General features: G+C 42.3%; 1 protein-coding gene across 5 annotated transcripts in view; it reads left to right on the top strand.

The window, feature by feature from the left end:
- The window catches only part of RTN4 (reticulon 4), a 50,522-nt gene extending 23,609 nt beyond the window's left edge, over positions 1-26,913 (top strand). For 3 of the 5 annotated variants that reach the window (XM_064146021.1, XM_064146020.1, XM_064146019.1), the window contains 6 exons: positions 12,436-12,643; positions 16,756-16,894; positions 23,444-23,513; positions 24,179-24,225; positions 25,392-25,450; positions 25,875-26,913. In XM_064146021.1, coding sequence (XP_064002091.1) covers positions 12,436-12,643; positions 16,756-16,894; positions 23,444-23,513; positions 24,179-24,225; positions 25,392-25,450; positions 25,875-25,917 — 566 coding nt within the window. In that variant the 3' untranslated portion in view covers positions 25,918-26,913. Of the gene's footprint in view, positions 1-4,196; positions 4,384-8,731; positions 9,027-12,435; positions 12,644-16,755; positions 16,895-23,443; positions 23,514-24,178; positions 24,226-25,391; positions 25,451-25,874 lie in introns of those variants that run through there. The other 2 variants (XM_064146022.1, XM_064146023.1) reach the window with 2 other exon arrangements.
- The last annotated feature ends 341 nt before the right edge of the window (positions 26,914-27,254 follow it).

The raw sequence follows: 27,254 nt of genomic DNA, 5'->3' as shown, positions 1-27,254 counted from the left end.
ACTTTACCTTTAAAGCTAACCTAAATGCCAACCTATCTGTGTACCTGAGAAATAACTTCCAGCACTCTCAGAGCACTGCAAGGAGTTCACAATAACTCTGAAACGGTTGCAGACGTTTATTAAACTCCAATAAAGGAAATGTAAACCTTCCGAACAGCCTCCAGGTTAGAGCTGGCCACTGTCTGGCAGACCTTTGGTTAACCTGTTTTATTTTGTAGGACCCTCATGCTTCATAGCTGTGCAGGTTTAAAAAACTATTCCAACCAAAAGAAATTCAGAACTGCAGTTAGCTGTAAAGAGTCTTGTAAGACACTCTTACTCTTTTCAACAGCAAGTACTACCCCCCTGTAGCACCAGCAATTCCTGCTCTCTTGGATACTGTGATAATTTTTTTCTTTTTTTTTTTCCCTCCTTCCACTTCTAGCAGGTAATTCTGCTGCTTTCTTCTCATGCCCACCAGCCTTCAAAATACGCACTTCTGATCTCCATAAAAACAGTCTGTATTAAGGTGCGACTTCAGAGTGGATGTTTGCTGATCGTGCAAATGCTGTTCACCTGTGCTGCAGCCGGGGCAGCTCCAGCTTGTGCTGGTGACAGGTGTGGCTATCAAGACAGTGCAAGCAGGTTCGAGGAAGTGAAGTTCAAGGCGTGCTCTTAAAAGAGGGCTTTGGTGCCATCTAGTGCTTATACAGGAAGGGCAACTCCTGTGCCTTTGCCTTTTCAGACAAAAGTGTTGTGGAACTCGGAACTGTTGATACTAGTTTAATATTCTTAAGAGTTGAAAACTAAATGTATATACTTTATCTTAGCTCTTCTGCTGTACAGACATATTTGCTGCTAATGCCGTATTTACCTTTGGATAGAGAGTATTAAGTCTCCCAAATAGGCTAGAAAACCATGCTTTCCATAAACCTATTCTTGATCAGTGGGATGTGAAGGATTTTTTTTTAAATTACTGAATTACAAAAAAACAAAGTGTATTGTAGAAAACCCCCTCAAAATCTGATCATACAGAAAGTCGTACACCAAAGTATAACCACATTATTGAGTTACATCACTCATAATCATATTGAACATGATAATAATACATGAAAATAGCACTGAGATCTTTACTATGAAGAGACACAGTTTGACAGGATGCTTGTTTTTTGTGGTGGTTTTGGACATCAGGCTCTGTAGGCATTCATTTCAGATTCTTACGAGTTTACAGAGTTCTTATTTTCATATATGCTACAGGGCACTCTAAATTATGAAAATGCAGCTGATAGTTTCTAAGATCATCTTGCATTTCTCAGAATTTCTGGAGGGTGCAAATCCAAAGGTGAAGTCTAAGTGGAAAATGTGATTTGAGAGCCTGTCTGAATGGCACTAACTCCCAAATCACAGAGACAAGAAATAAAATACTTCCTGTGAGACTGAAACGGCAAAGCAGGTCATTACAGAAGTTGGAAATGCTGCCTTACATGAGCACAGTAAGTATTTGAAATGGTTAGTTTCTATGTTTGTTGTTAGTTAAACAGAGCAGCTGAGGAGTGTTTGGCTTGGGTTTGTTTGGTGTTTTTTACATTCCAAAATCTTGGAATGCCTTTGGAGTTTCCTAGAAGAACAGGTTATTTGTAAAATGTCGTTTAGTTCAACATAAGACCTTGATTTAGTTTTATCCATTTGTATTCTATAATGCATTCTCTTATGCAGGTGGATACTTCTGTTTTGAGGGTGGAGAATTTTCAGAGGAGAAGGAATGAAGTAAAAAAAAAAACCAAACTCTATGTGATTTTTTTTTCTGCAATATTTACACATGTTGTGTTTTACTAGAGCTCTCACATTGTCCTTCTTGAGAGGTGGAGATTTGGTTTTGTAGCTAAAGCCACTAATAGTAGGATTTTTGGGAAGTTATTTGTAGAGGGACAGAATTAAGGAGAAAATGTCTGTGGTTGTTACAAGCTTTCCCAGGAGCACAGATAGGTGGCTAGTATCAAAGAAAGCTTTAAGCAAGGGCAGTTTTAGGTAGTCATCCAAAATGCTCTTCTGCGGAAGTCAAGAATGCTCTTCAGTGCAAAAATGCTGTTGTCAGTCCATCTGCTAGTGATAAAATGTCTGTGTAGAAAGTACCCTGCAAGCATGCAGCCCCTCTGACTATAGGTGTGTTCAGTAAAGAAGCATGTTTAGAATTTATTGTGTCTGGTTTAGTTGTCTGGATGATTGACTAATACCAGCTTCTAAGTAGCTTGGTAGTTGAATATTTTGAAGTATTGATGTAGATAGATGTGCAGTTTGCCTAATAAAACAATGAAGTGCACACAGTAGTTTGTTGAGAATGCCAGTACTTGGTGTATATCTAGAATTGAGTTACAGGAGTGTATCATGTCTGAAATAAGAGATGTGAGCACAGAGGCCTACAGACTTCATTTTAGGTATCATGTGCCTGGAGTGGTAAGGGTGAGCACTGAGTGTGCAAGGAGTAAAGAATAGGATGCATAGGGCAGGGAGAAGCTCCTGTGGAGGAAATTGGAGTTAGTGACCCATTTGAAATGGGAGGATAGGGACTGGTTATGTAGGCTCTGTTAGTCCACTCTGTGGCTGCTGCTGATTTGCTGTAGCTGCAAGAAAACACCTGTTCAGGACAATGTACTGTTTTAAGTATGTCCTATAAAGAATATGCAAAAGTGAAGAGGCTTTAGTTGTGTGCCTTTTAGAACTTTGATGTTAGGGAGAATAATTCTGGAAGTGTCAAGTTTCCAGTTAATCAAATGTGATGGGAGAACCACAGATTTTGGTGGTTTGCAGCTGATCTTGAGAATTTCAACCTAAAGACAGACAAGTTTTGTATTTGTGTAGTGGAACTTCTCAGGTTTTCTCATGCTATTCTGTTGGAATGTATACTTCCACTTCCCACATGCCTTCTGTAGTATGTGTGTTTTTGATTTGCCTGTTGAAACTGTAAATTAAATGCATATTGTTAACTTAAAAATAAAGGTAGCTGGCCTTTCTGTCGAGGGAGGCCTTCAGTAGCAATTAAAGCAATGAGCAGGGCTTTCAGGTGACTGCCGTTGTCTTCCTGCATGTAAGATTGTTCTAATGAAAAGTAAAACCAGTTTCAGGACTGATTCAGAATCTATCCCAGCCAGTCTGTAATATTTTTGTGGAAATGAGTGCTCTTTTCTAGTTCTTCAGAAAATAACATACTGAATTTTTGAGAGGTGTTGGAGCAGAGCTGTGTAGTCCGTAGCATCTCATTGCCAATCCCAGATCTTAAGAAGATTACTCCAAATTAGAAATTGCTGGGTTTTTGTTGGGTTGTTTGTTTTTTTTTCCAGCAGGGGTGGAAAATGGAATGACAACATTTATCTTACAGCTCTTTCATTTGCATTTTGAGTTTATAGTTAATGCTTGTCTTTTGTGCAGCACTTCTATATGTTCATAGTATACAACAAGAAGCTTTCGGGTCCTTAGTGAAGAGTATTGTCAGGTCTGCAGCAGACAACATAGGATGCTGATGTGAAATAAAGCAGAGAAGGTATTTGGTTATAGAAATTGGGCAGAGAGCTAGGTAAGTTTTTATCAAACTGCCATTAAGGTGGTTAAAGATGACTGAGCAGTTCATATGGGCTAAAGATAACAGCAGAAAGATTTTTTGGAGTGTTTTTCATGAGCCCTCTTGCTTTTGTTAGACATAGTAAGGGTCCTATACTGTTTTCCTTCAAGGTACTTTTTAAAGGGAGAGAGGTGTTACACAGCTGTCTCTGTTAATTTTTTAGGAAGTCAGGCATAAAATGAGGGGCAGATGTAGATCTAGGAAGTTTGCCACTGTTAGAAAAGCTATCTGTTCAACACTTGTGACTAGTTTTAGCTCCTGTTCACTGGGAAAAGCTGCTTACAGTGGTTTTGCTGTTGCTGAGCCTCACTGCACTGGCATTTCCTAGTGTGTCGGTGGCGTTTCCAGTCCACTGACATTTCCCACTCTGCTGGTGGTGTTTCCAGTGCGCTGGCACTGCTCTGCAAGGAGAAGCCAGCTCTCTTTGTGCCAACGCTTTCTTTCTCTGCCCTGCATCTTTTCAGTCCTGTTGGCAAGCAGTGAGAGGCAAATGGCTGCAGCAGCCGCGGATTGCATTTTAGTCTCTGGCGGCGGAGCTTTTGCAGCCTGGTTACAGCTTGCACTGCGTCAGTTGTGCTCCACACCCCACGCCGTCAGCTGACCGGCCTGCAGCACCAGTGCAGCAGCAGACTGCAGACGCTGCTGGGGAAGCCCATGTTTCCTACGCTGGGCTGTAGATTTCTTCTCTTGCAGCTCTCCTCTGGATATGCATAATTGATAATCACAGCTTGGAGAGTAGATCGCTTGTGGAGAGATGGACAGTCAGCCAAGCAGTTGGAAGGATAAGGGTAAATTTGTTCTTTCACGGTTTTCTCCTTTTTTACATTTAAAGCTGAAGAGACTGTGGTTTGTTTTTAGCAAATGGTGTCTGTAGCATGTATTTGGTAAGTGCAATGTTTCCGAAGGTGTAAGATCTATTTATACTGTGTGCAAAATTGTAAAAGCTGTAGGTTAAACTGGTAAATGAGAGCAATGCAGAAGAATAAATTATTTATGTAGGTGAAATAGCTTGTGTGACACTGCAGATCTTTTGCAGTCCTACAGAACGTGTTTTGTTTTGCTTGTTTTAATATGCACTGCACAAATACCAGCATAGTCTGAATTTAGTTGATGTTCCTTTGAATTGAAATTCCTATCTTTTTAATATTTCGGTACTACTAAAAAGGATGTAGTGTCTGCTGTGCAGGTGGTTGAATATTTTTGAGGAGAAATGGCGTGCAGACGACAGCAGGGTGGTAGTTTGGTTTTTTCCTGTTTGCATAGCACGTTTGGAACCTGCCTTTTGTCATGTTTGTGTTGGGGTTTTTCACAATTCTGTTGGATTCTGTGTAAAACTGATTTTTCAGAATTTGCAGCCTTTGTATCAAATTGGTTTAGGTAAAGAAATAGTTAACCTTAAATTATTGTGATTCTGACCTTTGTTCCTGTTACCACCAATGGGAGATCGCCAGTGTAAATCTCTGTGGATCATTATATTAGTGCTCAGTGTGTAAGAGTTTAAGCCTTATTTGAATGTGTAATCATCAAACTTTATCAACAAGACAAGCCTTAAAAAATGTTTAATCTTTTGTGGATACTTAAATACCTTCTTAAAGGGCCCTGTCATGCTGGTAGTCGTAGTTTCTCTCTAATCAATTGTTCAAAATCTGGTTTTTTTTTTCCACTTGGATGAAATTGCCAGCTGTCTAGAATCCATAGAATGCTCTATCAGAATCTAAATACGTAGCCAAAAAAGCTTTGTCCCTGCAAGACAAGTTTCAGAAAAGTTCTAATCTTGCATTAAATGTCTATAAAGTATTAAGAAGAATATGTTGCAGTGTTCATTAGTAAGATAATTCTTGATTGTCCCAATGTCAGGCTTAAAATTGCTGGGGTTTTGGGAAGTGGGGGAATGGGAGAGGAGAGGATGAGATTAGAAGCTTTTTATTGAAACTTTTGGATACTCGGGCCAAATTTTCAGGTTTTCTTTTACTATCTGACAAGCAGAGTTGGTGGTGATTGCCCCTCACCACACCTCAAATCAGACATTTTTAAGCCTAGAATTTGAGGCCTTTGGTCTGTGCACTTGGCTTCTTCACAAAATGTGGATGTGACTAGTGTGTAATGGAACTGGCACCATATGAACAAAGCAAACCTGAATCCATTGTGATCCTAGCCTATGCTACTGGACAGGTATAAATGTGTATTTTTGATAGTATAACTGCTTCAAGCAATCTTTTGAAAATTTTTTGCTTTGTTTTTACACAGTGGCATCCCCTCAGGTGGAAGAAACTGGTTTAGTGCCTGTTTCTCCCTCCACAGAAGTCCCTACTGCCTTGAGATATAATTATAACTTCTAGAGATGAGGTCTAAAAATATTGGAAGCAGAAGCAAGAAGGTGGTTTTCTGAAGAAGCAGAAGAATCTGGTTCCTATCCTTTTGCGCCTGTTCTTGAAGCTTGGCTTAGTGTGATTTCTGGTAGCATTTGTTTATAATGAGATGAAGACGTCTTGTTTCATCTGTTCTCCTTCATTAGATCAGGCTCTGGTAGCATGGAAAATGATAGGTAAAGTTCAGGGACTGGTCATACTGTTCATCTTGCCCCAGAATAAACACAGAAGCAAATATTGCAACATGCTTCTTTCCACACTAAAAAAATCTTAAAAAGGTAATGGTCGAACATAAAACCAGAGAAGAGCCCAAAGTATAGTTTATAATAAGCACAGCTAAAGCAGTGCTTTCTAAGTAATATAATCCTGAAGTTAGCCTTGGTAGATGTGTTTCTTGTGCTGCAGCTGCTGTGGTAGTTGAGGAACCAGCATAGCGAACGTGGTGCAGCCTCTGGTATCAATACTTGTGGTATTGATCATCTAGATGGGCAAGATGAAGTAAGTTTACCCTAAGGTTGGAGTGACCTTTATTTTGAGTGCTTTTCAAAAGACAGGCCTGTCACGGAAGGTAGTCTGGGGGATTAGGGGAAAATACGCGATGGCTCACTCGTGTAGTTAAGTGATTTATTGCTCAGACACGGAGATCCCCTCCCGAACTAAATTCCCCACCTGAGTTCTTCTGATCTGAGGTTGTAGAATAACACTCCAGCAAATAGCAGATAAAGGAGAGTCTGTGATTTCCTTAGAGTTCTTTTGAGCCTTTAAAGTCACTCAGTCTTTAGGTAGAAGAGTCTTTTCTTTGATTTACTCACTGTTCCGCAGTTCAATGCAGCTAGGTTCGAGGTTTTGGGCGGTGTCCCTTTGTTCGTCAGGATCGGGCCTAAGCGGGCTTCAGGCCTCCGCGGGCCCCTGCATTGGGCAGGGCCGATCAGGAGCGAGAGGTCACCGGGGCAGGAGCGAGGCAGACGGGCAGGCAGCGAGCAGGCAGGTACAGGAGCAGGTAGGTACCAGCAAGCTCCCGATCCAGGCAGGCACACCATTTTTATAATGCTCAAAAGAGGTGTAACCCACCAGTCCAGGCTATTCTACGTTATTCTTACAGATTGGCACAAAGTTATAATCAATCCACACAATTGGAGAACTTTTACCAAAACAACTTCCCAGACCACCCCAAGCTCGGCCCACACCAGGTGTGGAGCGGGCATGAGAACTGCCGTGCCCCTAACCCAAACAGTGGCCATTGGTTACCTTTTATCTCGACTGGGGAGAGACTTTCTCATGGGACTGAAGGACTGTTTTGGTTTTGTGATGCTCCTGCCATTAATGTGAGACACTATAACCTTCACAACAGGGAGGCCTGCCGAGGGCTTCTGCTGCTCTCCATGACAAGGCCCCTATGGAGTAATTGGTACTAAAAAGCAGCATTTGCTTAAATTATGTCAGTAAATTGTCAGGTTGTAATGCCTGAACAATGCTGATGGTAGGTTGAACACCACAGCTACACTCCTAGGCTATCCCAGGATTGATTTTTGTTTGTTTGTTTGTTGTTTTTTAATTATCATTAATGTGCTGAAACGTTCCCCAAATTCTGGTTCAGATGAGTTAAAAGGTTGCAGCCCTTGGATTTTTAAAGTTTTTTATCATGAGTTATTTGGGCTTCAGAATGGTTTTTTGCAGTGCATATGTGTACAGGTATATGATTAGAAATTAAAACAAATTTCTGCTTTGGCTCATTAATAATTGTTAGGTAATATTTGTCTTTTTGAGGAGGAGAATCTGATAGCACAGGACTTGGTTTTTATTCTAGCATGTCCTTGTGAAATCTTTATTGTGTTTTATGACTAAGGACTGTGGGCAGATGTGCCAAGTCAGAAGTGTGTATGATGCAAATTTGTTTTCTGACCTTTGGGATACAGTTATACAAGCCTGTGAGTCTCGCTGGACATGCCGCTCCTCCTGTCTGTACCCAGAAGGGTCTGTTGGCTGAAGTTAGATCCACATGCAGTCATGTTATAACGGCCCAGTTTCACCGGCCTGGGATTTTGTTGTTCCTGAATTGCAACGAGGCAGTCAGAGACCAAACTGACTAACAGGAGGCTCGAATTTCGTGTAACTGCTCCCGGTTGGGATGTCGGCCACGTTTTTAAATGGCCGTGTTGTTAAACGCTGGTCTACCGGTGGTGTTTGTGCCTGCTGGGTTTTGGCCACTTGATGGGGTGGTGGCTTCTGCCTGGGGTTGGTCGATCTCGAACTGGGGCTGTCCCACCACAGACGTGACCAGGCTCTCAAAGTGAAACCGCAGGGTCAGGTGTAGATACTGTGTGTGAAGGTCAGTAGAAACCCCGAGATCAGTGTTGTAAATATGGAGGGTATTTAACAACTGGGAAATGACTCTCTGAGCAGAATTTACAACAGCCGTTTTGCTGTTTGTGGTCGTGCACTGTTTTTTGCCGGTTGGGAGTTGATTTTCTTTGTAGCAGCCTGTGTGGTGCTATGGAGACAGCTGTCACTGTGCACTTCAGATACCTCGGAAAGCTGCCTTTTGTCACCACGTCTGTTACACTTGTGTTGGTACAGTGCTGGCTGTGCTGAAATTTATCCAGCAAAGTTCTTACTTGTGCTTTGACACTATTTTTACCATTATTAGCAGCATATAAAAGCTTTTCTGCTTACCTCTCAGATTACAGAGAGGTTCTAAGTGTGACGGCTGTTGTTCATACAGCGTTAGTAAATCGTACACTGTTTGCGTTTTTTTTTTTACCCTTCCTTCTCTTTTTACACAAGCAGCCTTTCTTTTGGCGCTGAAACCCGTGTTTTGTTCTGTTCCTGCGCGCTGCATAGAGCGCGGTTGTTCATTGTGCAGCTGCGTTCCAAGGACTTAGGGCCGGGGCGGCCATTGGCGGGGCCCGCGGGCTCTCGGGGCCGGGCGGCCGGTGGCGAGGCGGCAGTTGCGTCTGTCTGCCGCGACCTCCGAGCGCCCCGGCAGGAAGTGAACGGCTGCGGGCACTCAGCTGGGCGAGCGCTGGTGCGGGCAGGCACGCTCAAGATGGATGCCAAAATGGGTTAGTCCCTTTTCCTGCTTTTCTTTGATAGGCTTGAGCTAAAATCGCTTGTAGAGCTCGAGGCTTTTCGTTTTCTCTGCCTTTAGAAACAGAGGGTTGCTTGGTTCAGCCGTTTGTAGAAGAAAAATACCAGGTTGAGTATACTAAACCACTCGTTCTTGTCAGCAATATGAATTTCTCAGTTTTACGCTAAAGGTTCGTAAAAGAAAGAAAATACTTGAAAAATACAAGTGGTAAAGCTCTTGCAGTTCTTGCTTTAAGAGCAAAATGTAATTGGATGAGTTCTGCATGTAAGGCACGGATGCTAGCAGTACTATTTTTAGATGTGCCAAGTGACAGTTTGTGCTTACCAAATGTAGACAGCTGTTCTTGCTTTAGATTCAGCTTGGAACACTTGCGTTAAATGTACGATGTTACAGTTAGTATTCTATAAAATAAAGCTTAGAACAGTTTCCATAAGGCAAGGTAGTGCTCGGCATGGCTGTTCCTGAGGGTAGGTCGGGGCCTTTATTCCTGTTTAGTTTAAATGTGCCTGTGTATAAGTTAAATCCAGAAAGCTGCATCTGCCAATGCCTTTAATATTTTATTTGGCTTTTTAAATATAAATAACCTGTTTCTGATCAATTGGAGAATATAAATCAATTTCCTGACTGACTCTCTTGAACTGAAAACTACCAATTACTTAAAAAGCTGAATTTTCCTTTGAGGAATGAAATCAGATATGTGTCATTAAGCTGAGGCTCATTTGGAGACAGTGAGGAAAAAAGCTTTGTGTGCATTTTAAGTCTGATTTGGGAGCTAACTCCTAGCTTGAGGATATTTCTTTTTGATCACTGAGAACAAAAGACTTGAAGGTTGCGTGCTAGAAGCCATTTGCTAGTTTTGGTGTGCTTCAATTCCAGCAAATTTACCTTTTGTTTCTCGTGTTTTGGAAACTGTTGTACAAATGAATTACTGTCTTTATATTCCTTATGACAGGGTTCAAGTATAATGTGTCGCTGCTTGTAAAAAGTGATCTCGTGCACAGAATTAATGCTGTCTGCAAGTGGAGAGGAGCAGGGCTCATAGTTTGTGTCACACGATACGAGAGCAGCACTCAAACTTGAATGTATGGATGCTCAAATGGCAGCATTTAAAGGTAGCTTCAGTAATTGAAGCAAATGCGCCAAAAGAAGTTATTTTTTTCCAAAGGTTTCTTGCATGATTTAGAAGCACAAAATCCACCAACTATCCCCTGCCTCTTCTCCCCCTCCCCCCAGAGTGGCTTTGAAAATCTCACCCAGAGTTTATGGATAATTGCAGATCAATTTAGGTTTACAGTTCACAACAATTTTTAGATCAAGCTCACATTTCCATTGGTAAAGCTCTTTTTGCTTGCCAAAGTGTACAGAGATGCTAATAAACACTTATGTGATTAGAAACAAAGCCACAGAAAATGTTGTTGAATTTAAGGATTATAGCCCATGCAAAAGGAATTCTGCAAGGACTTAAATTTTGTTTGATTTCTTTTTTTTACAAATACTAAAGAAAAGTCTTGCTTAGACCTTCATTTGACAGGGGAAATAAAGTGCAGCTTTGTAACAAGAAGAGGCTCAGCAGGGTTCATGGGTAGGTTGGGCTGCAATTCGATGAGGACTTTAGATGGGTGCAGTTCTGAGAGCAGGAGTGTCACCTCCTTCAGTTGGCTGCTCTATCTCTGCCCCCATATGTTCGTGGAGTCACATGGTGAACCACCACCAGAATCTGATCTGGCTGGCCGCTTAGGTTTTACTTTATTATTTTGGTGCAGTAGTTGTCAGGGACATCCAGAAACCCAGGCCGGTTCCGTGGAGCTGCACAGAGGAAAGGATTGAAATTGAGTGTTGGTGCAAGGGTGAGGCTGTTTTTTAACACAGCAGGTTTGTTTGTGACAAATTGAAGGTGTTCATGCAACTGTAGCCTGGCTCTACCTGTAGAAATCCAGGCCATTTCTATTGAAAATGCAAATTAAATATTTGGATAAAATATTTTGCATTATGACAATGATGGCTTTAAATTTGTGACCAGGGCTCTCATCTTTAATGTGTCTGATACTCAGTACTATTTCTCTATGGAAATAATTAGGAGAGGACTTGAGCTTCTGAAACACTGTGAAATAGCACCACAGCCCCATTGATGGTTTCCTTTTGTACCTAGATAGGGCTTATGCAGACTTTGCCCTGTGGAGGCTACTTGGCCATTCCTTGATTGTAAATATTTGATGTGGGTGCATTGCCAGCCTGTAATAGTAGTCTGCTTTTTTTACTTTTATTGTTTTCTTTTACAGTCATTCCAAGTAAGAACCTGTTCTGAATTGTGATGCATTATTTTACATTGTTTTACTATTTTTGGTGATGTTTAGAAAGAGATAGGGTGACTAAACAGGTGGTGTAATAGTAGTAATTTCTCTCTCATTTATCTTGAGTTCTATATCTAATCAGTTACTGCTATTAAGAGGCACTTTTGGTGCAGAAGAGGAATTTGGTCTTGGTGACGGACTATTCAGCCATGGAAGTAGAAATCATGAAGAGCAAGTTACATTATGTGTCTCAGTATGAAGTATAAAGCCACAGTAGATGCTTCTGCCCAGTTGTGTACTCAGCAGTGGAGAATGATGTTGGCCAGGTGTCATTAGTTCAGCAAGGTGATGAACCAAATGCAGCAGCACCTCAAAATAAACAGATCTGCAGTGAGTGTATTAAGCTGTTACCTATGACTTGTGGAGGGGCAGAGTTCACTCTTACAGTGATGCTAAAAATGCCATTCTGTCATGAGGGTTACTTTAGGGAGAAATAAACTTGCTTTACAAATGCTTTACAAATTTTGTATTGAAGCTCAGCAGATTTAGCCTAGGCTGAAGTTTCGGTGAGGTTATTTCCTCTTGATGGCTCATTCTGTCACCCATATGTAGCATCAGAAACTCCCATGAAAGTGACTTCAGACAAAAGGAAACGAAACAAACCGAGTCTTGAGCAGTGCCTTTGCTTCTGCCAGACTTGCAAAGATATACTGATGTAGAGATCTGTCCTAACAGGAAGTTGAAATCAGTCTCTACAGTGAGTGACCTCCACAAAACGCATGGAAAAAAAATCAAATGAAGCAGAAACTACTGTGGTTCTGGTACAGAGCACAGCACAGGAGCTGAAGAGATTAATTCTGACCTTGCTTAAATTGTTCTTAAATTGTAGCAGTTACATTTGAGGTAATCCTAATACTCTGAAGTGAAATCACACTAGGTGCTAAAATAACCAATTTTCAGTTGTCATTTCAGCTGTGGTTTGACAGTGAGACTGCAAGTTCCATTCTTGATGACTTGAATCATGTTTTACTGGGTTTGTATGGATGCAAAATGTACCTTGCTCTAATTTCTTGCCTTTTTTTAAAATTTTAGTTGTTGACCTCCTTTACTGGCGAGACATTAAGAAGACAGGAGTGGTGTTTGGTGCCAGCTTGTTCCTGCTGCTTTCATTAACAGTGTTCAGCATCGTGAGTGTGACAGCTTACATTGCCTTGGCCCTGCTTTCTGTGACCATCAGCTTTAGGATATACAAGGGAGTTATCCAGGCAATCCAGAAGTCTGATGAAGGCCACCCCTTCAGGTGAGATTTTAATTAAGAAAAAGTGCATTATTTGGGCTGTTTAAAAGCAGTAGATGACATAAGCTGTGAAATGTTGCATAATGTTGTAAGTGGTCCCAGCTCATGACTACTCTTGGTTCAGTTTTTGTCAGCAGGTATATACCCAGTGGTAAAGAACATGAGCTGGGCACTTGGTACAGGGGATTTCCCATGGAATGCTACAGTTTCTCATGTTTAAAAAAAAAAGTGTTGATACTTCAATCTAATGGAGTAATATGTGCATTTCTGAGTCAGAATTGTTTAGGTTGGGAAAGACCTTAAGTCCAGCCATTGACCTAACACCACTATGTCCCAGAGTGCCGTGTCTGCACATTTTTTTTAACACCTCCAGGAACGGTGACTCCACCACCTCGCGTGTTCCATGCTTGACCATTCTTGGAGAAAAGACATTTTTCCTAATACCCAATCTAAACTTCCACTGGTGCAATGTGAGGCCATTTCCTCCCCAGTATCAAGTGTTCTATCACCTGATACTAGGGAGAAAAGACCAACCCCCACCTTACTACAGCCCCCTTTCAGGTAGCTGTAGAGCAGTGAGGTCTCCTCTCAGCCTCTCTTTCTCTAGACTAAACAACCCCAGTTCCCTCAGCAGCACCTCAAAAGACTTATTCTCCAGTCCATTCACCAGCATCACAGCCCTTCTCTGGACATGCTGTAGCACCCCAGTGTGCTCGATGTAGTGAGGAGCCCAAAACTGAACACAGTATTCACACAGAATGATAGGAGTTGGAAGAGACTTCTGGAGATCTATTCCACCCCAAATTCAAGGTGCAGCCTCACTGATGCTGAGTGCAGGGGTACAGTCACTTCCCTACTCCTACTGGCCATGCTATTCCTGATACAGACCAGGAGGCTGCTGGCCCTCTTGGCCACCTGAGCACGTTGCTGGCTCATGTTCAATTGGCTGTCAACGAGCACCCCAGGTTCCTTTATGCTGGGCAGCTTTCCAAGCACTCTGCTCCAAGCCTGGAGCATTCATGGGGTAGTTATGACCAAAGTGAAAGGCCCTGGCCCATTGATCTAGCCTGTATAGGTCCCTTTCCAGAGTCTTCCTACCTTTGAGCAGATCAGCACAGTTTCTCATCTTCAGACTTCAGTGTGCCCTTCAATCCGTCATTTAGATCATTGATGAAGATTTTTAAGAGATCTGGCCCCAGTAGTAAGGTTTTCAGAATGTGAATCAGTGATAGGTGATGTACAAAATTGAACATTCAGGAAATGCAGAACTTTCACTGCAATATATTGAGAAAAAAAAGTATAGTGGAGGATACTTACATTTTAATAGCAGTCTTAAAATTGCTGGCTTAGTATGTGTAGCATTGCTGCATTCTTCACGTGCAAGGCTGATTCATCACCAGCAGAATCCATCTTCATTGCCCAAGTCAGAAATCCAGAAAGTTGGGACTGAATTCTAGAACTTGAGGAGTTATAGGATTAATGTAAGTTCTCGAAGAGGACCTCTGAGCTCCTTGCTTTAATTGATGGGCTATGTCTTTGGGGCATACCATGTGTGTGCTTCCCTGCAATGCAAAAACATGGTATCTGTTGTATTCATCCCTTCCTGTGTTGAGGACAGCAGGGCCCATTATTGCTGTATCTTAAGAGAAATGAAAATGTAGTCCTGTGTTGGAGTGTGTGTTTCCTGTTACCGGCCCTGTCCAGCGCTGCTCTGACTTGCTTCTCATTAGTCAGTGAAGCGGTTTGGTCTCAACTTCCCTTATACCTTTTGGAAACTCTTGCTTGCCCTCCTATTTACAACTCTCAGAAGTGGTATTTCCAACTATTTTTGTTCTCATTCTGAGTAAGGCAAAGTAAAATGTCCTTTGGCTTACCACCATTTCTTCCCAGCTGTCTAGTGGCTCAGTTACCTGACAGCAGGCAATCTGTGTCTACAGCGGCTCTGGGACAGAACTCTGGGAAGAAGAAGAAGAAAGGCAGTATATGCTTGCAAGCTTAGCTCTAACAAACGTCTGTAGTTGGCAGCAATATTCAGTATAGCAGCTGTTTGGGTGGGGAGTGGGGGTTGTTTTGTTTTTTTCACCATCGTAGCCTGTTCAGCTCTCCTTAGTCACCACATTACAGTAATTTTCAGCTGAAATCTTGTTTGTTCTATGTACCCAGTAGTGCTCTTCAGTATCCAAGCAGCATTTCCCTGTTTATCACATAAGCTCAATCTCATGAACGACGAGTGAAGCATGTTCTACCTGTGCTCTTTCTGCAGCTTGTTTCTAAAAATACTGGTAGTTGCAAGAAACTTAGAATCCTAGAATCAGTCAGGGTCAGAAGGGACCACAAGGATCATCTAGTTCCAGTCCAGCTGACTTGGACAGGGACACCCTACCCTAGATCAGTGGCCACAGCCTCATCCATCCTGGCCTTAAACATGTCTAGGGATGGGGCCTCAACCACCTCCCTAGGCAACGCATTCCAGGCTCTCATACTGAAGAACTTCCTCCTCATGTCCATTTTGAATCTCTCCACCTCCAACTTTGCTCCATTCCCCCTAGTCTGGTCACTCCTACAAAGTCCCTCCCCAGCTTTTTTGTAGGCCCCCTTCAGATACTGGAAGGCCACAATAAGGTCACTTCGGAGCCTCCTCTTCTGCAGACTGAACAGCCCCAACTCTGTTTATCCTCACAGGAGAGGTGCACCAGCCCTCTGATCATCCTCGTAGCCCTTCTCTGGAATATCATCCCTCTGGTAATGGGTGCAGGACCTTGCACTTGGTCTTGTTGAACCTCACGAGGTTGGCTTGTGCCCATCTCTCCAGCCTGTCCAGGTCCCTCTGGATAGCATCCCTTCCCTCCAGCTTGTCTGCTGCACCACACGGCTTGGTGTCATCGGCAGACTTGCTGAGGGTGCACTCAAACTTCCATATAATCTTGTCCAATATACCTGACTGCTTACTGTTTATTTGTATAGCTTCAACTACAAGAAGGTTATTTTACTTAGATTTGTTTTGCCAGTGAAAAGCACATCCATGAGATCAAATTATTTTTTGATTCAGATCCTGAGTATCTTGCTTGTGAAGCCAAGTGTGGATAGTGGAATGTAACCTTGAAATGGCCAACCTCTGTAGTTAACCATTTGCCCCAAGGCTGTGTTCAGCTTTGCCTTAAACGACATACATAGGAACCTCTGCTCTGTGTGTTTCTGTTTTAAGAAAACCAAAGGCACTCCAAAGCAGAATGCTTACCAAACAGAAGTTTAACAATTGTAGTTACTGTAAAATGAATGCTCTGTTACAGATGTGCTGCATTGCTTCTCCTCCTTCCAATGTGCAAATGAGAGAATAGTGTTTTTTATTCAAGGAGTCTAAACTGCCACTGCACATAAGTCACAGTGTAGTGCAGGGAGCACTTTGTCAGATTGGAACTTCTGTCTTGCTATTAAAAGAGCTCCTGCTGCTGTAAGAATTTTTTTTTGCAAAAGGGTGAAAAACTTGCTCATTTTACTGTTACAGCTTAATGGCAACTCCAGGAGTGCCTTTCAGAGGGATTCATGGATGTTGCTTTTGTACGACTTCCTCTGTTTGACAAATGAAGGAATCTCAAGGTCTGAGAGGATATTAAGGCCACCTAATAGAGTAACAAAATGCAAGAGTGGCACACACCCTATACCTCCTCCAGCCTTTGTCTCTGATTTTTAAATACACATTGGCATTTGACTAGATTACAGCATATGCTGAGGAGTAAGAAGACAGTTTCTAGACTAAGCATCACGTGGGGTAGTGGTGCTGGACATTCTGGCTGCTTGTTCACTGTGTCTGTTCACACATGTTAGCCAGTGCAGCCTTTTTGCCTAGCTCAGGTGAGACTCTCTGTGTGACTCAAGTAAATGCACTAGCACAGCATAGCAGTGAGAGAAACGTTTCCTTCTTTTCTTCTAAGAGGGTGGGGGTGGCTTAAGGTTCCCTCTACTTTCCAAGAGCAATTTTGATCAGTTCTGTCACTTCCTAGATGAGTTTTCTCTATATTATAAAAAGAACCTTGATTGGTACTGTTTTATATAACCTATGTTGCTACAGTTTGGTGGCAGTGTTACAATAAAGTTTCATAAGCTCTTTCTTGCAGGGCTTACTTGGAGTCTAATGTAGCTGTGTCTGAAGAGCTTATTCAGAAATACAGTAATGTTGTGCTTGGTCACGTTAATGGCACGGTCAGAGAACTGAGGCGTCTCTTCCTAGTCGATGACTTAGTGGATTCTCTGAAGGTAAGTTTGCATCAGCTGTGGACTGAGCAGCCTTGTGTAAATACATCACTTGCTGACCCAGGTTTGCAGAGCCCAGTAGTCCTTACAAATATGAATGATCAGTAGTAAATAATGTGTTTAGTTTGAGGGTAATAAGCCTTTCTGTTGTTTTGAAGAAATACAGCCACATTAAGTGGAACATAAAAGTGCTGCATGCAGCATAAAGTGCTGTGTGCAGTAACAGAGTGGATGCCTTTATCTGCCTTTTGACAGTATGATACTGAACTAACATTCATCTGTGACTGTTGGAAACCTGTGTTTTGGGCTAGACTGCCAGAGGTTGGTTTTGTTGTTCTGTTTGTTTCTGTCCATGGTGGTTAGCATACAATTATGTGCCTTAAACAGTGGGAGTTCTTTCTTCCACTTTCTGCTGAAGAGTGGGGCCTGAGCCATGCCCTTGTTTTACCAGGAGGGTGAACGTTTGTTTCAGTCCTGCATTTGAGTACAAATAGCTGCTGCTTTCAGTGATATGAATTACTGAAATAATGTTTGTAAGTTACTCTGCTAAAAGCATGTAATACTGCCTAACAGATCTATTTAGTATGTCCAAGTAGTATTTAGTAGCTTTTATTGAAGGTTGCAGAGCAAAACTGACAGTGAAGAATGATAATAATAAAATTAAACCAAACCAACAAAAAAAAAATCAACCAAAAAACCCCAACCATACAAAAATCTTAAAAAAAAAAAAAAATTGGCTGTAAACCTTCAGTTTTGTTCTGTGGGAATTACATTCTCTTCTTTCAAGCTAATTGTCTTTCTCCTGGTTTTCAAACAGTTGTTTCCTTTACTGAGTGCAACCTGTTGTCCATTCCTTTTTCAGTTTGCTTAATCTTCTTGAAATAAAGGTGCATTTATCCTCCAGTAAATCCCTTACTTAGTGCTTTGTAAAGTCCTTTGAGTGGTGAGGCTGGGGGGAAGGGCTTTCAAGGGAAATCTGGAGAAAACCAGAAAAGCCATAAAAAGTCTTTGTATAATAGACTGCAGTACAAATTTGCAAGACAAATACAGAAAGCATTTGTGTACTAGAAATTGAAGGTAGAGAGATGTTGAGATCTTACCTGAGCTTCCTAGACTGCAGTTTTTTGTTGTGCTCCAACTTAAACACGGAGTTGCACCTGATGCTGTGTAAATCTCCTGCTGAGTCCTTTCCCTCTGGAAACAGAAAGATTATAAGGCTGTTGGATTTTTACCTTGGGCTTACTGCTCTTGTTAAGGGACTGGAAAGAATGTGAACGTGTAATTTTGTGTAATCTTCCTGCTCTGAAAGAGTTGTGCAGTAATTCATTTTGCTTTGTGAGGTGGCCGTACATTCTTATTTCCTGGACTTGATTGATAACGTTTGCAATCATTTTATGGCAAAATGGCTTAAATAAGGCCCCCGTTGTCTGCACCTTGCCAGTGTTTTTCAGACAGCAGTTGCATTTTGATAGTTAAATCACCACTGACTGTTACTGGAATCTATAATGAGCTATGTCTTCAAGCATAAGTGACTGAGTAGTTAGCATTTATCTCTGCAGTATCCTCAAGGCCACAGCCTTGGCCAAAAAGAATTACTGTTTTGTGGGTAGAATTGCATTTTGATAACTCGAACTTGGCATCTGTTTGTTATGTTTTTAAGGGCATTGAGTTATGATGTAAATTTACTTTGAGCGTAAGTTGTTTGGATAGGATTACACATCATCACAGAAAATATCGTGGGCAAGAGATCCCTTGTATTTCTTTATTAATTAAGCCCTTTTTGATAAGCCTGTTCATCAGAGTTAGAAGAATTTCCACACCATTTAAGATCACAGTCCTTTGCCATAAAGGAGAAGGAAGCAGTGAACAATCAGCTGCTGTTTCCGTTAATGCTGTTTTAAAAATTAGGTCTTTCAGAGGAGCTGTGTTAGAAGTAGAATCCCAGTCAGAATGCCTCTGAGGCACTGTAATCACTTCTAAAGTACTGTGCTGTATAGGAAAGACATGTTTATTCAGCTGAACTAATTCATTTCCCCTCCACTCTTATGACATTTAAAACGTTTTATGTAGGTTAATTAGTCTAATTTATGGTAGTTGGGAGCAACCCTTATGAAACCAGTGAATGTCAGGACAGTTCACAAGCACAGGTTACTGATTTTGAAGAGGTTTTGCTTGAGGAGAACATTAAGATGCTGGGTCTTACGTAATATATTTGCCCTATTTGAAAAAAAGGAAAAGATCTCAGCTTGTGTAGCTGAAACATTTCAGCATAGGAAACAGCAAGCTTGTGTACAACTGAAGTTAGAGAGCTGTAATGTAGAGCGTGTCAGCAGGTCAGTTTATTGTGTGTAATAGTTCTGCCTGTAAAATCTGTCTCGTTAATTTCTTTTTTGTTTTAAGGTTTTTATTAATGCTTCTGTCATGGAAGTCTTAAAATACATTCTAAATATTTATGTAATACAAGGAGAGGTTCCTCGCAGCTCTTGAGAGCCCTTGCCAGAGAGTCCCAGTGGAAGCTGTGCTTTCTGCTGATACACAGTGCAGTGGGAACTATTTGGATGCTGGGGCAGAGTTTACTTGTCGGTGCTCAGCTGATGTTTTGAGAAACAGGGCTCCTTGTGTTTGAGCTATGTTAAAGAAACTGATACATGGACACATCTCGATTTGCCATTAAATGGCAGTGTGCTTTGGGTCATTGGAATAAGGCAGGCAATAACTTGATTCAGTCCCTCAGATGTGCTTTTTTTATGTATTGTGATGTCTAGGCTGAGATTAGGCCCTGTGCTTTCCTTCTGTCTTGAGTGTGTGGAAAGAGCAGTGGTGTCCTTGTAGGTCAATCTTGGGCTGCCTTCTGCCTTTGTTTCCCCTGCTCTTAGATGCTTGGGGCGAGCCTTTTCCCAGGTTTAAGATTATCTGAGTTTGATGCGTTTATAAGGAAGAAAAAAAAGAGGCAAATACAAATTTGGAACCAGTACATAACTGCGGAATTGAGATCAACTCATAGTCCTGCAGGTGGTGTTTTAACTGTCAGAAGGGTTGTGATGGTTTGGGCATTAACCCTCCCCCCCCCCACTTTTGAATTTGCCCCAGCTAACTCAGACGGGACTCCAGGAATATAAATGAAGCTATTTATTGTACAGCAGCAAATATACAAGCAGATATTTACAGTATACACAGTTATATACAGAAATATACAAAGGATAAACAATACAGAAGCACGACTCCCCTCCCAGAAACCTGAGTCCCCAGGAGGGGCTCTCAAACCACCCCAACACCTTCCCCGGCCCCTCTCAACCTTACCCCAGTTCCCAGGAAGGATAGAGGTTCAGCCAAGAGGTTAAGAAGGAAGGTTAGTGGGAGCAGGGTTAATGAGATGTGACTAGGTCTGAAGGCAAAGGCAGAATGAAAGACAAAAATGGAGAATGTTTACTACTTCTTCCCAAAGTTCTCAGTGTGACTGTGAGAGAAGAGACAACCATGTTTACCTTTTCACTGCCCATTATCTAGTTCTTTTACCAAAACATTCCAGCTTGCTTCAAACTAGCACAAGGGTGTGAAAAGAGGAGGAGTTGAGGGGGAGGGGTGTCCTGAGATTTTTCCCGAATTCTCATTTGCTTTGGTAGTCACAGCTTTCAAAGTAGGTGTCCCTGACTGGAGAGGCAGAGAGGGGAGATCTCACTGGGACCAGCAGTTCCCTCTCCCACCCAGTATGAATAAGCAAAGTGGATCAAGAGCAGCACATTCAACATACTTTGTCACTGGACTCTGGTGCTGCTCTGGAGAGACTTTTGGAGCAGGAAAGTCTGTCTGTCAAATGTTAATTCCTGGATTTCGATCTTTTTGAGGCCTTAAGTTCCATGCTTATTAAATAGCATTGGGTAGTTCTGGTAGTTGTGGGACTTCGATTCATATCTGTTATGCAAGCTCACATTTTCTGACTTGGTCATAGTCTTCAGAAGTACTACTGAAGGTTCACCCACCCAAGGCAGTGCTTAGCTTTAACTGTGCCTTGCGCAGGGGGGATCTTAGGTAGCTGTCAGAATGCTGTGCTGCCTGTCCTTGAAGCCAGCATGTCTAGTTTACTGAATGATCACAGACTAGGGGGCTTTTTGCTGCAGTAAAAGCTACTGACTTCCCTCCCTTGGCTGGGCAGTGGGACCTTTTGCATGCTTAGATTTGCTCAGAAGCATTTGCTCCATTAAAATGCCTTCTGCAAAGAGGCTTGGCAACCAGCTCTCAGCCTGGCATCACAGAGAACTGGGCCAAGGTTTTAATAAGTCATGAGACAGTTTAAGGAAATTATTTTATTTCTGCATTATTTTTCTTGGCAAACTGCTAAAATGCAGCAATGGGAGTGCAGCTGATGGTAGCATTGCAGCCTTATCTGAGCATGAGCTGCATGCCTCAAGTGCTGCTTGTGTTACTTTTAGAAAGAATTGCCAGATAAAGAACTGCGTTGTTTGTACTTAACTGAATTCTGAGAGGCTTTGAGTGAAGGTGTTGAAGTAAACTTCAATTTCCTTACAGGGGTCATGCAGTTAAACACCTATTGGTTGTCATGTCCTAATTATTGGATGTTGATCTTGTTTGGTTTGGGTATTTTGCATTTTGTGATAAGCTAAAACTGGATGTCTGGATACATAACTTCTGAATGACTTGGCTGCAAGCTGGAGCCTTGCTCAGCTCATACCCACAGTCCTTTGAGTTGCATTTTTTTCTTTCCAGTGCTTTGTAGCTATCTTTTTCCTTGCTTATTTGGAAGAGCTTCTGGAGAGCTTCACCTTTTGGTTGTTAATTATGCCTAGATAGAGAGAAGTAAGATCTCCTTTCCATGATGCTCACAGCAGCTTTCCCCCACGCCAGTGCTTGGTGTTTTGCACAGCAAATAGCTAGATAGGCTTAATAGATTACAGGGTTGAGAGTCTCCTCTGTGTGCTCTGCACAGTGCAAAACATATGTGATGGTTTGGGTGTTACTTGTCTCCTCACACTTCAGGAATCACCCAGACTAGACTCAGCAGGCTCTGGAAATTGAATGAAGCTTTATATTTACAGCTTAGCAGAATATACAATATATATGTTTATATACAGAAATGTAAAAGGTAATACAGAAACACAACAGCCCTCCCAGAAACCTGAGTCCCCAGGAGGGGCTCCCAACCACCCTTCCACCTTCTCCCACCCCTCTCTACATTACCCCAGAGGTTGCCTTGTGCCCAAGGAAGAATGGAGGGTCGGCCAGGGGGGTTAAGAAGCAGATGAATGAATCGGGTTAGGTTAGAGAAAAATGCAGCTCAAAGCTGAGGCAGTGACTGAATATCTCATCTATGTTTGGATTCTTGCTCTTATACCTCTCAGCAAGCCTATGAGTGAAGTAGACATCACGGTTGTTTCCCTTTCACAGCCTGTGATCTAATTCTTCTCACCGAAACATTCTATCTAGCTTCAAACTAGCACAACATAACACATTGCTCAGTAAGAACCAAGCTCTAGTAAATCTACCATGTCTGACATCCAGATCCTGGCTGCTGCTCGGTTCCTTATGCAACACCAGAAGAAACAGCCTGTTTATCCTTGGGGAGGAATCCTACACAGAAATAGAGCTGGCAGCCTTCGACCCTCTCCCAGCCTAGCGTAGGTCAGAGGTGTGCTTGGGACACACTTCACCTGGCATAGAGCTGAGGGACTTGAAATTCTGAAGATCTTTGTGCAGAACAAATGAAGCATAGTGGAGCCCGGACAAGTGCAATTAGCAGGGTGACACTGAGTGAGGAGCAGGGGCTGTGTACGAGTTAGGGGCTGGGGTATGAAGCCAGAAATTTTGGCAGCGTGAGGGTTTGTGTGTCTGTTAACAGATGTGGTGTCTTTGCTTCTGAATTAGTCTCTGTCTTGGAGCCAGCTTACCTTTTTATGGCACTGTTGACTTCTTTTCCTAAGTTTTTCAATATGCAAAAGTCAGTTAGGTCAGCCTTGCCAGGTTACCTTCCAGGCAGGTTTCTTGTGGTGATGTGGCAGAACCCTCTGCCCAGTCTAGTCATCAGTTCAGAGATTTTTGCGGAGCTAGCACGTGATCATGGTAGTTCAATGTCACTGTGGTGCAGCCCAGAGTGGATGTGGTTGTGTGTTGGCTGCCATACACCAATGACCTGCTTGCTTTCTGGCTCTGCTGCTGAGTGCTGTGTTGTGCCAGTCCTTAACCTCTCACTTGCCTGTCTTGGTCAATCCCTGTGAAGGTAAGGTAGGAACTGCATTTGCCTGTTGTCGCTTAACACATGGAGTTGGGAGGAATGTGTAAGTGCAGAGAGCATTGAGCAGCCACCAAATACTGAGAGCTTTTGGTCACTCCTGACCTGGGCTGAATTTATTCCCATGGCCTAGATGCAAGAGGCTGCACATTCTGTTACTGAGCCCTTTGGCCATCGTGTCACTCATCTATAATTCCAAAGATTTTCAGGGCTGAAGAGGAGTTTGGGGTGTTTTATGTTCAGATGTTTAGAGAAGTTCTCTTAACTAGTTACTATGTTGAGCTAATGTACTGTCTTTTTCCTTTCAGTTTGCAGTGTTGATGTGGGTGTTCACTTACGTTGGTGCCTTGTTTAATGGTCTGACATTACTGATCCTGGGTAAGTGTTTTAAATTGTCTTTGATGCATGCTGCACAAAACAACCCTGGGAAAGCACTGAAAGCTGCTTGATGCTTTGAGGCTAATTCTGTGTTCTTGAGAGTGTAGCAGTATGTTACAACTGTGTGCCTTTTTTCTAGGACATTGATAACACTGCAGAAGAACAGATCATTTTGATTTATCTTGATGCATTCCTTCAGTTTGTTGATTTTTCTTCCAGACATTGTATCATTCAAAAGCCTGTTGTGTTGTGCTTGTCCCTGTCAAGGTTAACCCCACTGAAATGTGACTTTGGAGGAGGTACAGAATTGACTCTGGTCCTGCCTCACTGCAGACAGGTTTATTTCTTGTATCCCAGAGCAGGCTGCCTTCAGGTGTGAGAAACCCACTGATGTTGGCAGAAAGTGCCTTTTGGAAGAATTTGCATAACCCACAGTGAAGGAAGCGAAGTGTGACCAGGCTTAGTGTACTGTTAACGAGCCCTGGAGAACAGCCCAGCTTCTCCTTCATAGAGATGATTTAAATTACTGGCCAAGGAATTTTTATGTGGCTTAGTTACTTTTCTTGTACCTCTTGAAAAAGATGTTGTGCACAAAGTAGCCTTTGTTTTACCTGACTGCCATCCCTTTTGTCAATACTTACACCTTTTGATGTCTGCCTTTGCAGCTTTGATTTCGCTCTTCAGTGTTCCTGTTATTTATGAGAGACATCAGGTGAGTGTTTAAGATGTCTCATTAAATGCTGTATAAAATAGCTCTGTTGAAGCAAAGCCACAAGTGAATAAAAATTAAATCAGTTTCAGTCTTTGAAAACCTGTAAATCTTTTAGAAGCTAGAGCTGGAGTCGTTGCCAGGGCCAGGAAAACAAAGTTCATTGTGAAGTCCAGACTGTGTGTTTGCCCCTCCTTTTGGGTGGAAGTCTCAGAAGACTTCCCCCAGCAAAGTTATGAAAACAGCCTGATTGAGCTTGGAGGCCTTCTCTGCTGATGCAGTTTGATCAGGACACAGTGTTAATGCTGATTTAAGTCCTTCTAAAACAATTTCTGAAGAACCCTCCTCTGGAGCTGGCTTTGAAGATGTGTTCTGAAGCCCTGGCAAAGACAAGAGATAGGAGACACGATTGTCAGTCTGGTGCTTCTCCTGTAGAGAGGCTGATGCAAAAGGAAAGGGTATGGAGGAACCAAAATAAAATGCAAGTGATTAAATTATTGCCAAGCTTGAGCAGGGGCTGTCTTTGGCAGGTCACAGCACAGGAGGGGGTAGCCAGCTCTGGCTTAGCAGATCCCTCTCCTCTTTCAAAAACAACACGGCTCATGGAGGCCAGCTGGGGAAGGGAGGAAGAAAGGCCTGGAGCAGATGGCAGGGCCTCCTGGACTCCTCCGTGAGCTGCTAGGAGAGGACAGGGTACTCTGCAGTGAAAGGAAATCCTGTAGCCCTAAGGAAAAATGATGAACCAGTCGTGTGGCTTAACCCAGGCTGCTCAATCCTCTTGGGAAGATGAAGGCTGCTCTCTGAAGGCATAAGCTGTTTAACAGGCCCAGCCCACCTAAGCAGCTTTTCATCTCCATGGTGCCCAGAGAACTGCCCCTCACCGAGGACCCTGGGTGTGTGCACACATGTTGGGGTGGCCTAGAGAAATGCTGATGACTGGTTTGGAACATGCAGAAGCCAGGGATTGGGTTTATTTGGGTACTTAGTCTCTACTCCCTGCAGTTGAGTGTGTTCCTGGAGGCATTCAGTAGCACCTACTGTGGCTGAAGCTGTGGGAGTTCTGGCTACATCAAAACTGGGAAATAAACTTGGGGAGGGCCATTCTTTCTGTGCAGCAAAGTAGTTATTTCCAAGAGCTGATCTGTAACATCTCCCATTTTCTATTCCAGGCCCAAATTGACCATTATTTGGGACTTGTGAACAAGAATGTCAAAGATGCGATGGCTAAGTGAGTTGTGGTTTGTGTGTGTTATTTATTTCACTTCCATCAGGATTCCTTTACAGCTTGTGGTGTATGTGGTGCTCCTGCAAATAACAAAGGCCTCACCTGCACTAGTGTCCTGAGAGGATGAAGTCCTCTGTTTCACTTTGGCCTGGTTATGATCCCAGCTCCACTCTTGCTGACGCTGTTAGTCCTACATAGTTTCATATAGAAATCTGTGTGTTGGAGCCATTACTGACACCTGATGCCCTCAGCAGCTGCAATTCAGGGATGAATGAAAAATAATTTAGTCATTTCATTGCTTTCCACGTGTAATAGTTTTGTGTTGCTGTGATAATCATCTCTGCATGTTGCTGGTTTTAATACTGTATTTACACCTTTTGTTGTTGTCACTTTAAATGTTCTTTTTCCTCTCCTGTTTCTCTTGTAGGATCCAAGCAAAGATCCCTGGGTTGAAGCGCAAAACTGAATAAAAAGTCTGAAGCATCTTATCAATAGGAAGTTCATCTTTTAAGGGGGAAAAAATACTCATTTGGATTTACATGGGGAGGGTCAGGGAATAGCAAACCCCTTGACATTGCAGTGCAATTTCACAGATCTTTATTTTTTAGCAACGCAGTGTTTTGAGGAAAGTAACTGTTTTGACTGCCATGTGTTTCATCATCTTAAGTATCGTAAGCTGCTATGTATGGATCTAAAAATTAATCATCTTTCTTTACCCTGTGTGCAGCACTGGCTAATACAAAAGATTTGAGGAAGCTGTACATTTTGCTTTATCAGCGGTAGTTGCTGCTGCGTCCCAGAAGAGGTGTAGTGCAGGCGGAGCGGAGAGCGACACTTCGCAGTTTGTGCACTGTGTGTGGTCTGTGTAGGTTGATGCAGATTTTATAAAATGAGATGTTCTAGAAGAATTGTACCATCCTAGCAAGTTTTGAGAAATCTTGCCTTTTTGGTATGAGTGTAGCTGTATTGTGATTTTACTGTTTTATCAATTGCCAATATATATATATGTGTGTTTCACAAAGCTTAGATCTTTCAGCTGCTCCACAGTGCTTGATACTTCAGAGAATTGACTGATTTCTGGACTAGCTCCATAGCTCGCAAGCTTGAAAACCTAAAACGTCTCTGTAAACACTAGCATCTGTTTAAAACAACAGGAGAGAAATGAACAAAGGAACCTCCACAGGTATTGAAATTACAGCATACACACTTTGCACAAACGTACAGTAGCTGATCTAGTCTCTCTCAAACTGATATAATCTGTGGACTGAATATCTAATGCTGCAGATGGTGTTTGGAAACCTAAAAACCTTGTTATGCAAGACATGATAAGTCAATTTCTACACTTGCAGTTTAAGCTGTATTGAACGAAGTCTGTGGAATGCATTGTGAAATGTTTAAAAAAAAAAAAAAAAGGCGCAAAACCCCCCAAACCCCAAGTATCAATAAAGCTTATAGACATTAAATAATTCCAGTATTTTGCTTTCTTGAGGCAAGTTTAATGTATCTGTGTTTGGTTTAAGTTACTCATGATTAAAATATCCATTGTACATGGTGATGGAATTAGTGTGTCAGAAGTATAACAGTGTGTGTAGGTGGATTTCTCATGATACCTTTTCTTCTCTGGTGTGTGCAGAGTGAAGCAGTTTGTCCAGTTCCAGGTATGGAATTCCTGTCCCACCAAAGCACAGGTTGTGCAGCACAGGTATTTCCCTCCATGCTTAATACTGGAGGCCCCTGGATTGCCACTGCCAGCTGCGCCAGCAGCTCAGTGATGCTTGAGTGCTGTGAGTTCATTAGTGAAGTGGTA

The sequence above is a fragment of the Pogoniulus pusillus genome, chromosome 7 (genome assembly GCF_015220805.1).
Source record: "Pogoniulus pusillus isolate bPogPus1 chromosome 7, bPogPus1.pri, whole genome shotgun sequence".
NCBI classification, from domain to species: domain Eukaryota; kingdom Metazoa; phylum Chordata; class Aves; order Piciformes; family Lybiidae; genus Pogoniulus; species Pogoniulus pusillus.
This window is presented reverse-complemented; position numbering and strand designations above follow the sequence as displayed.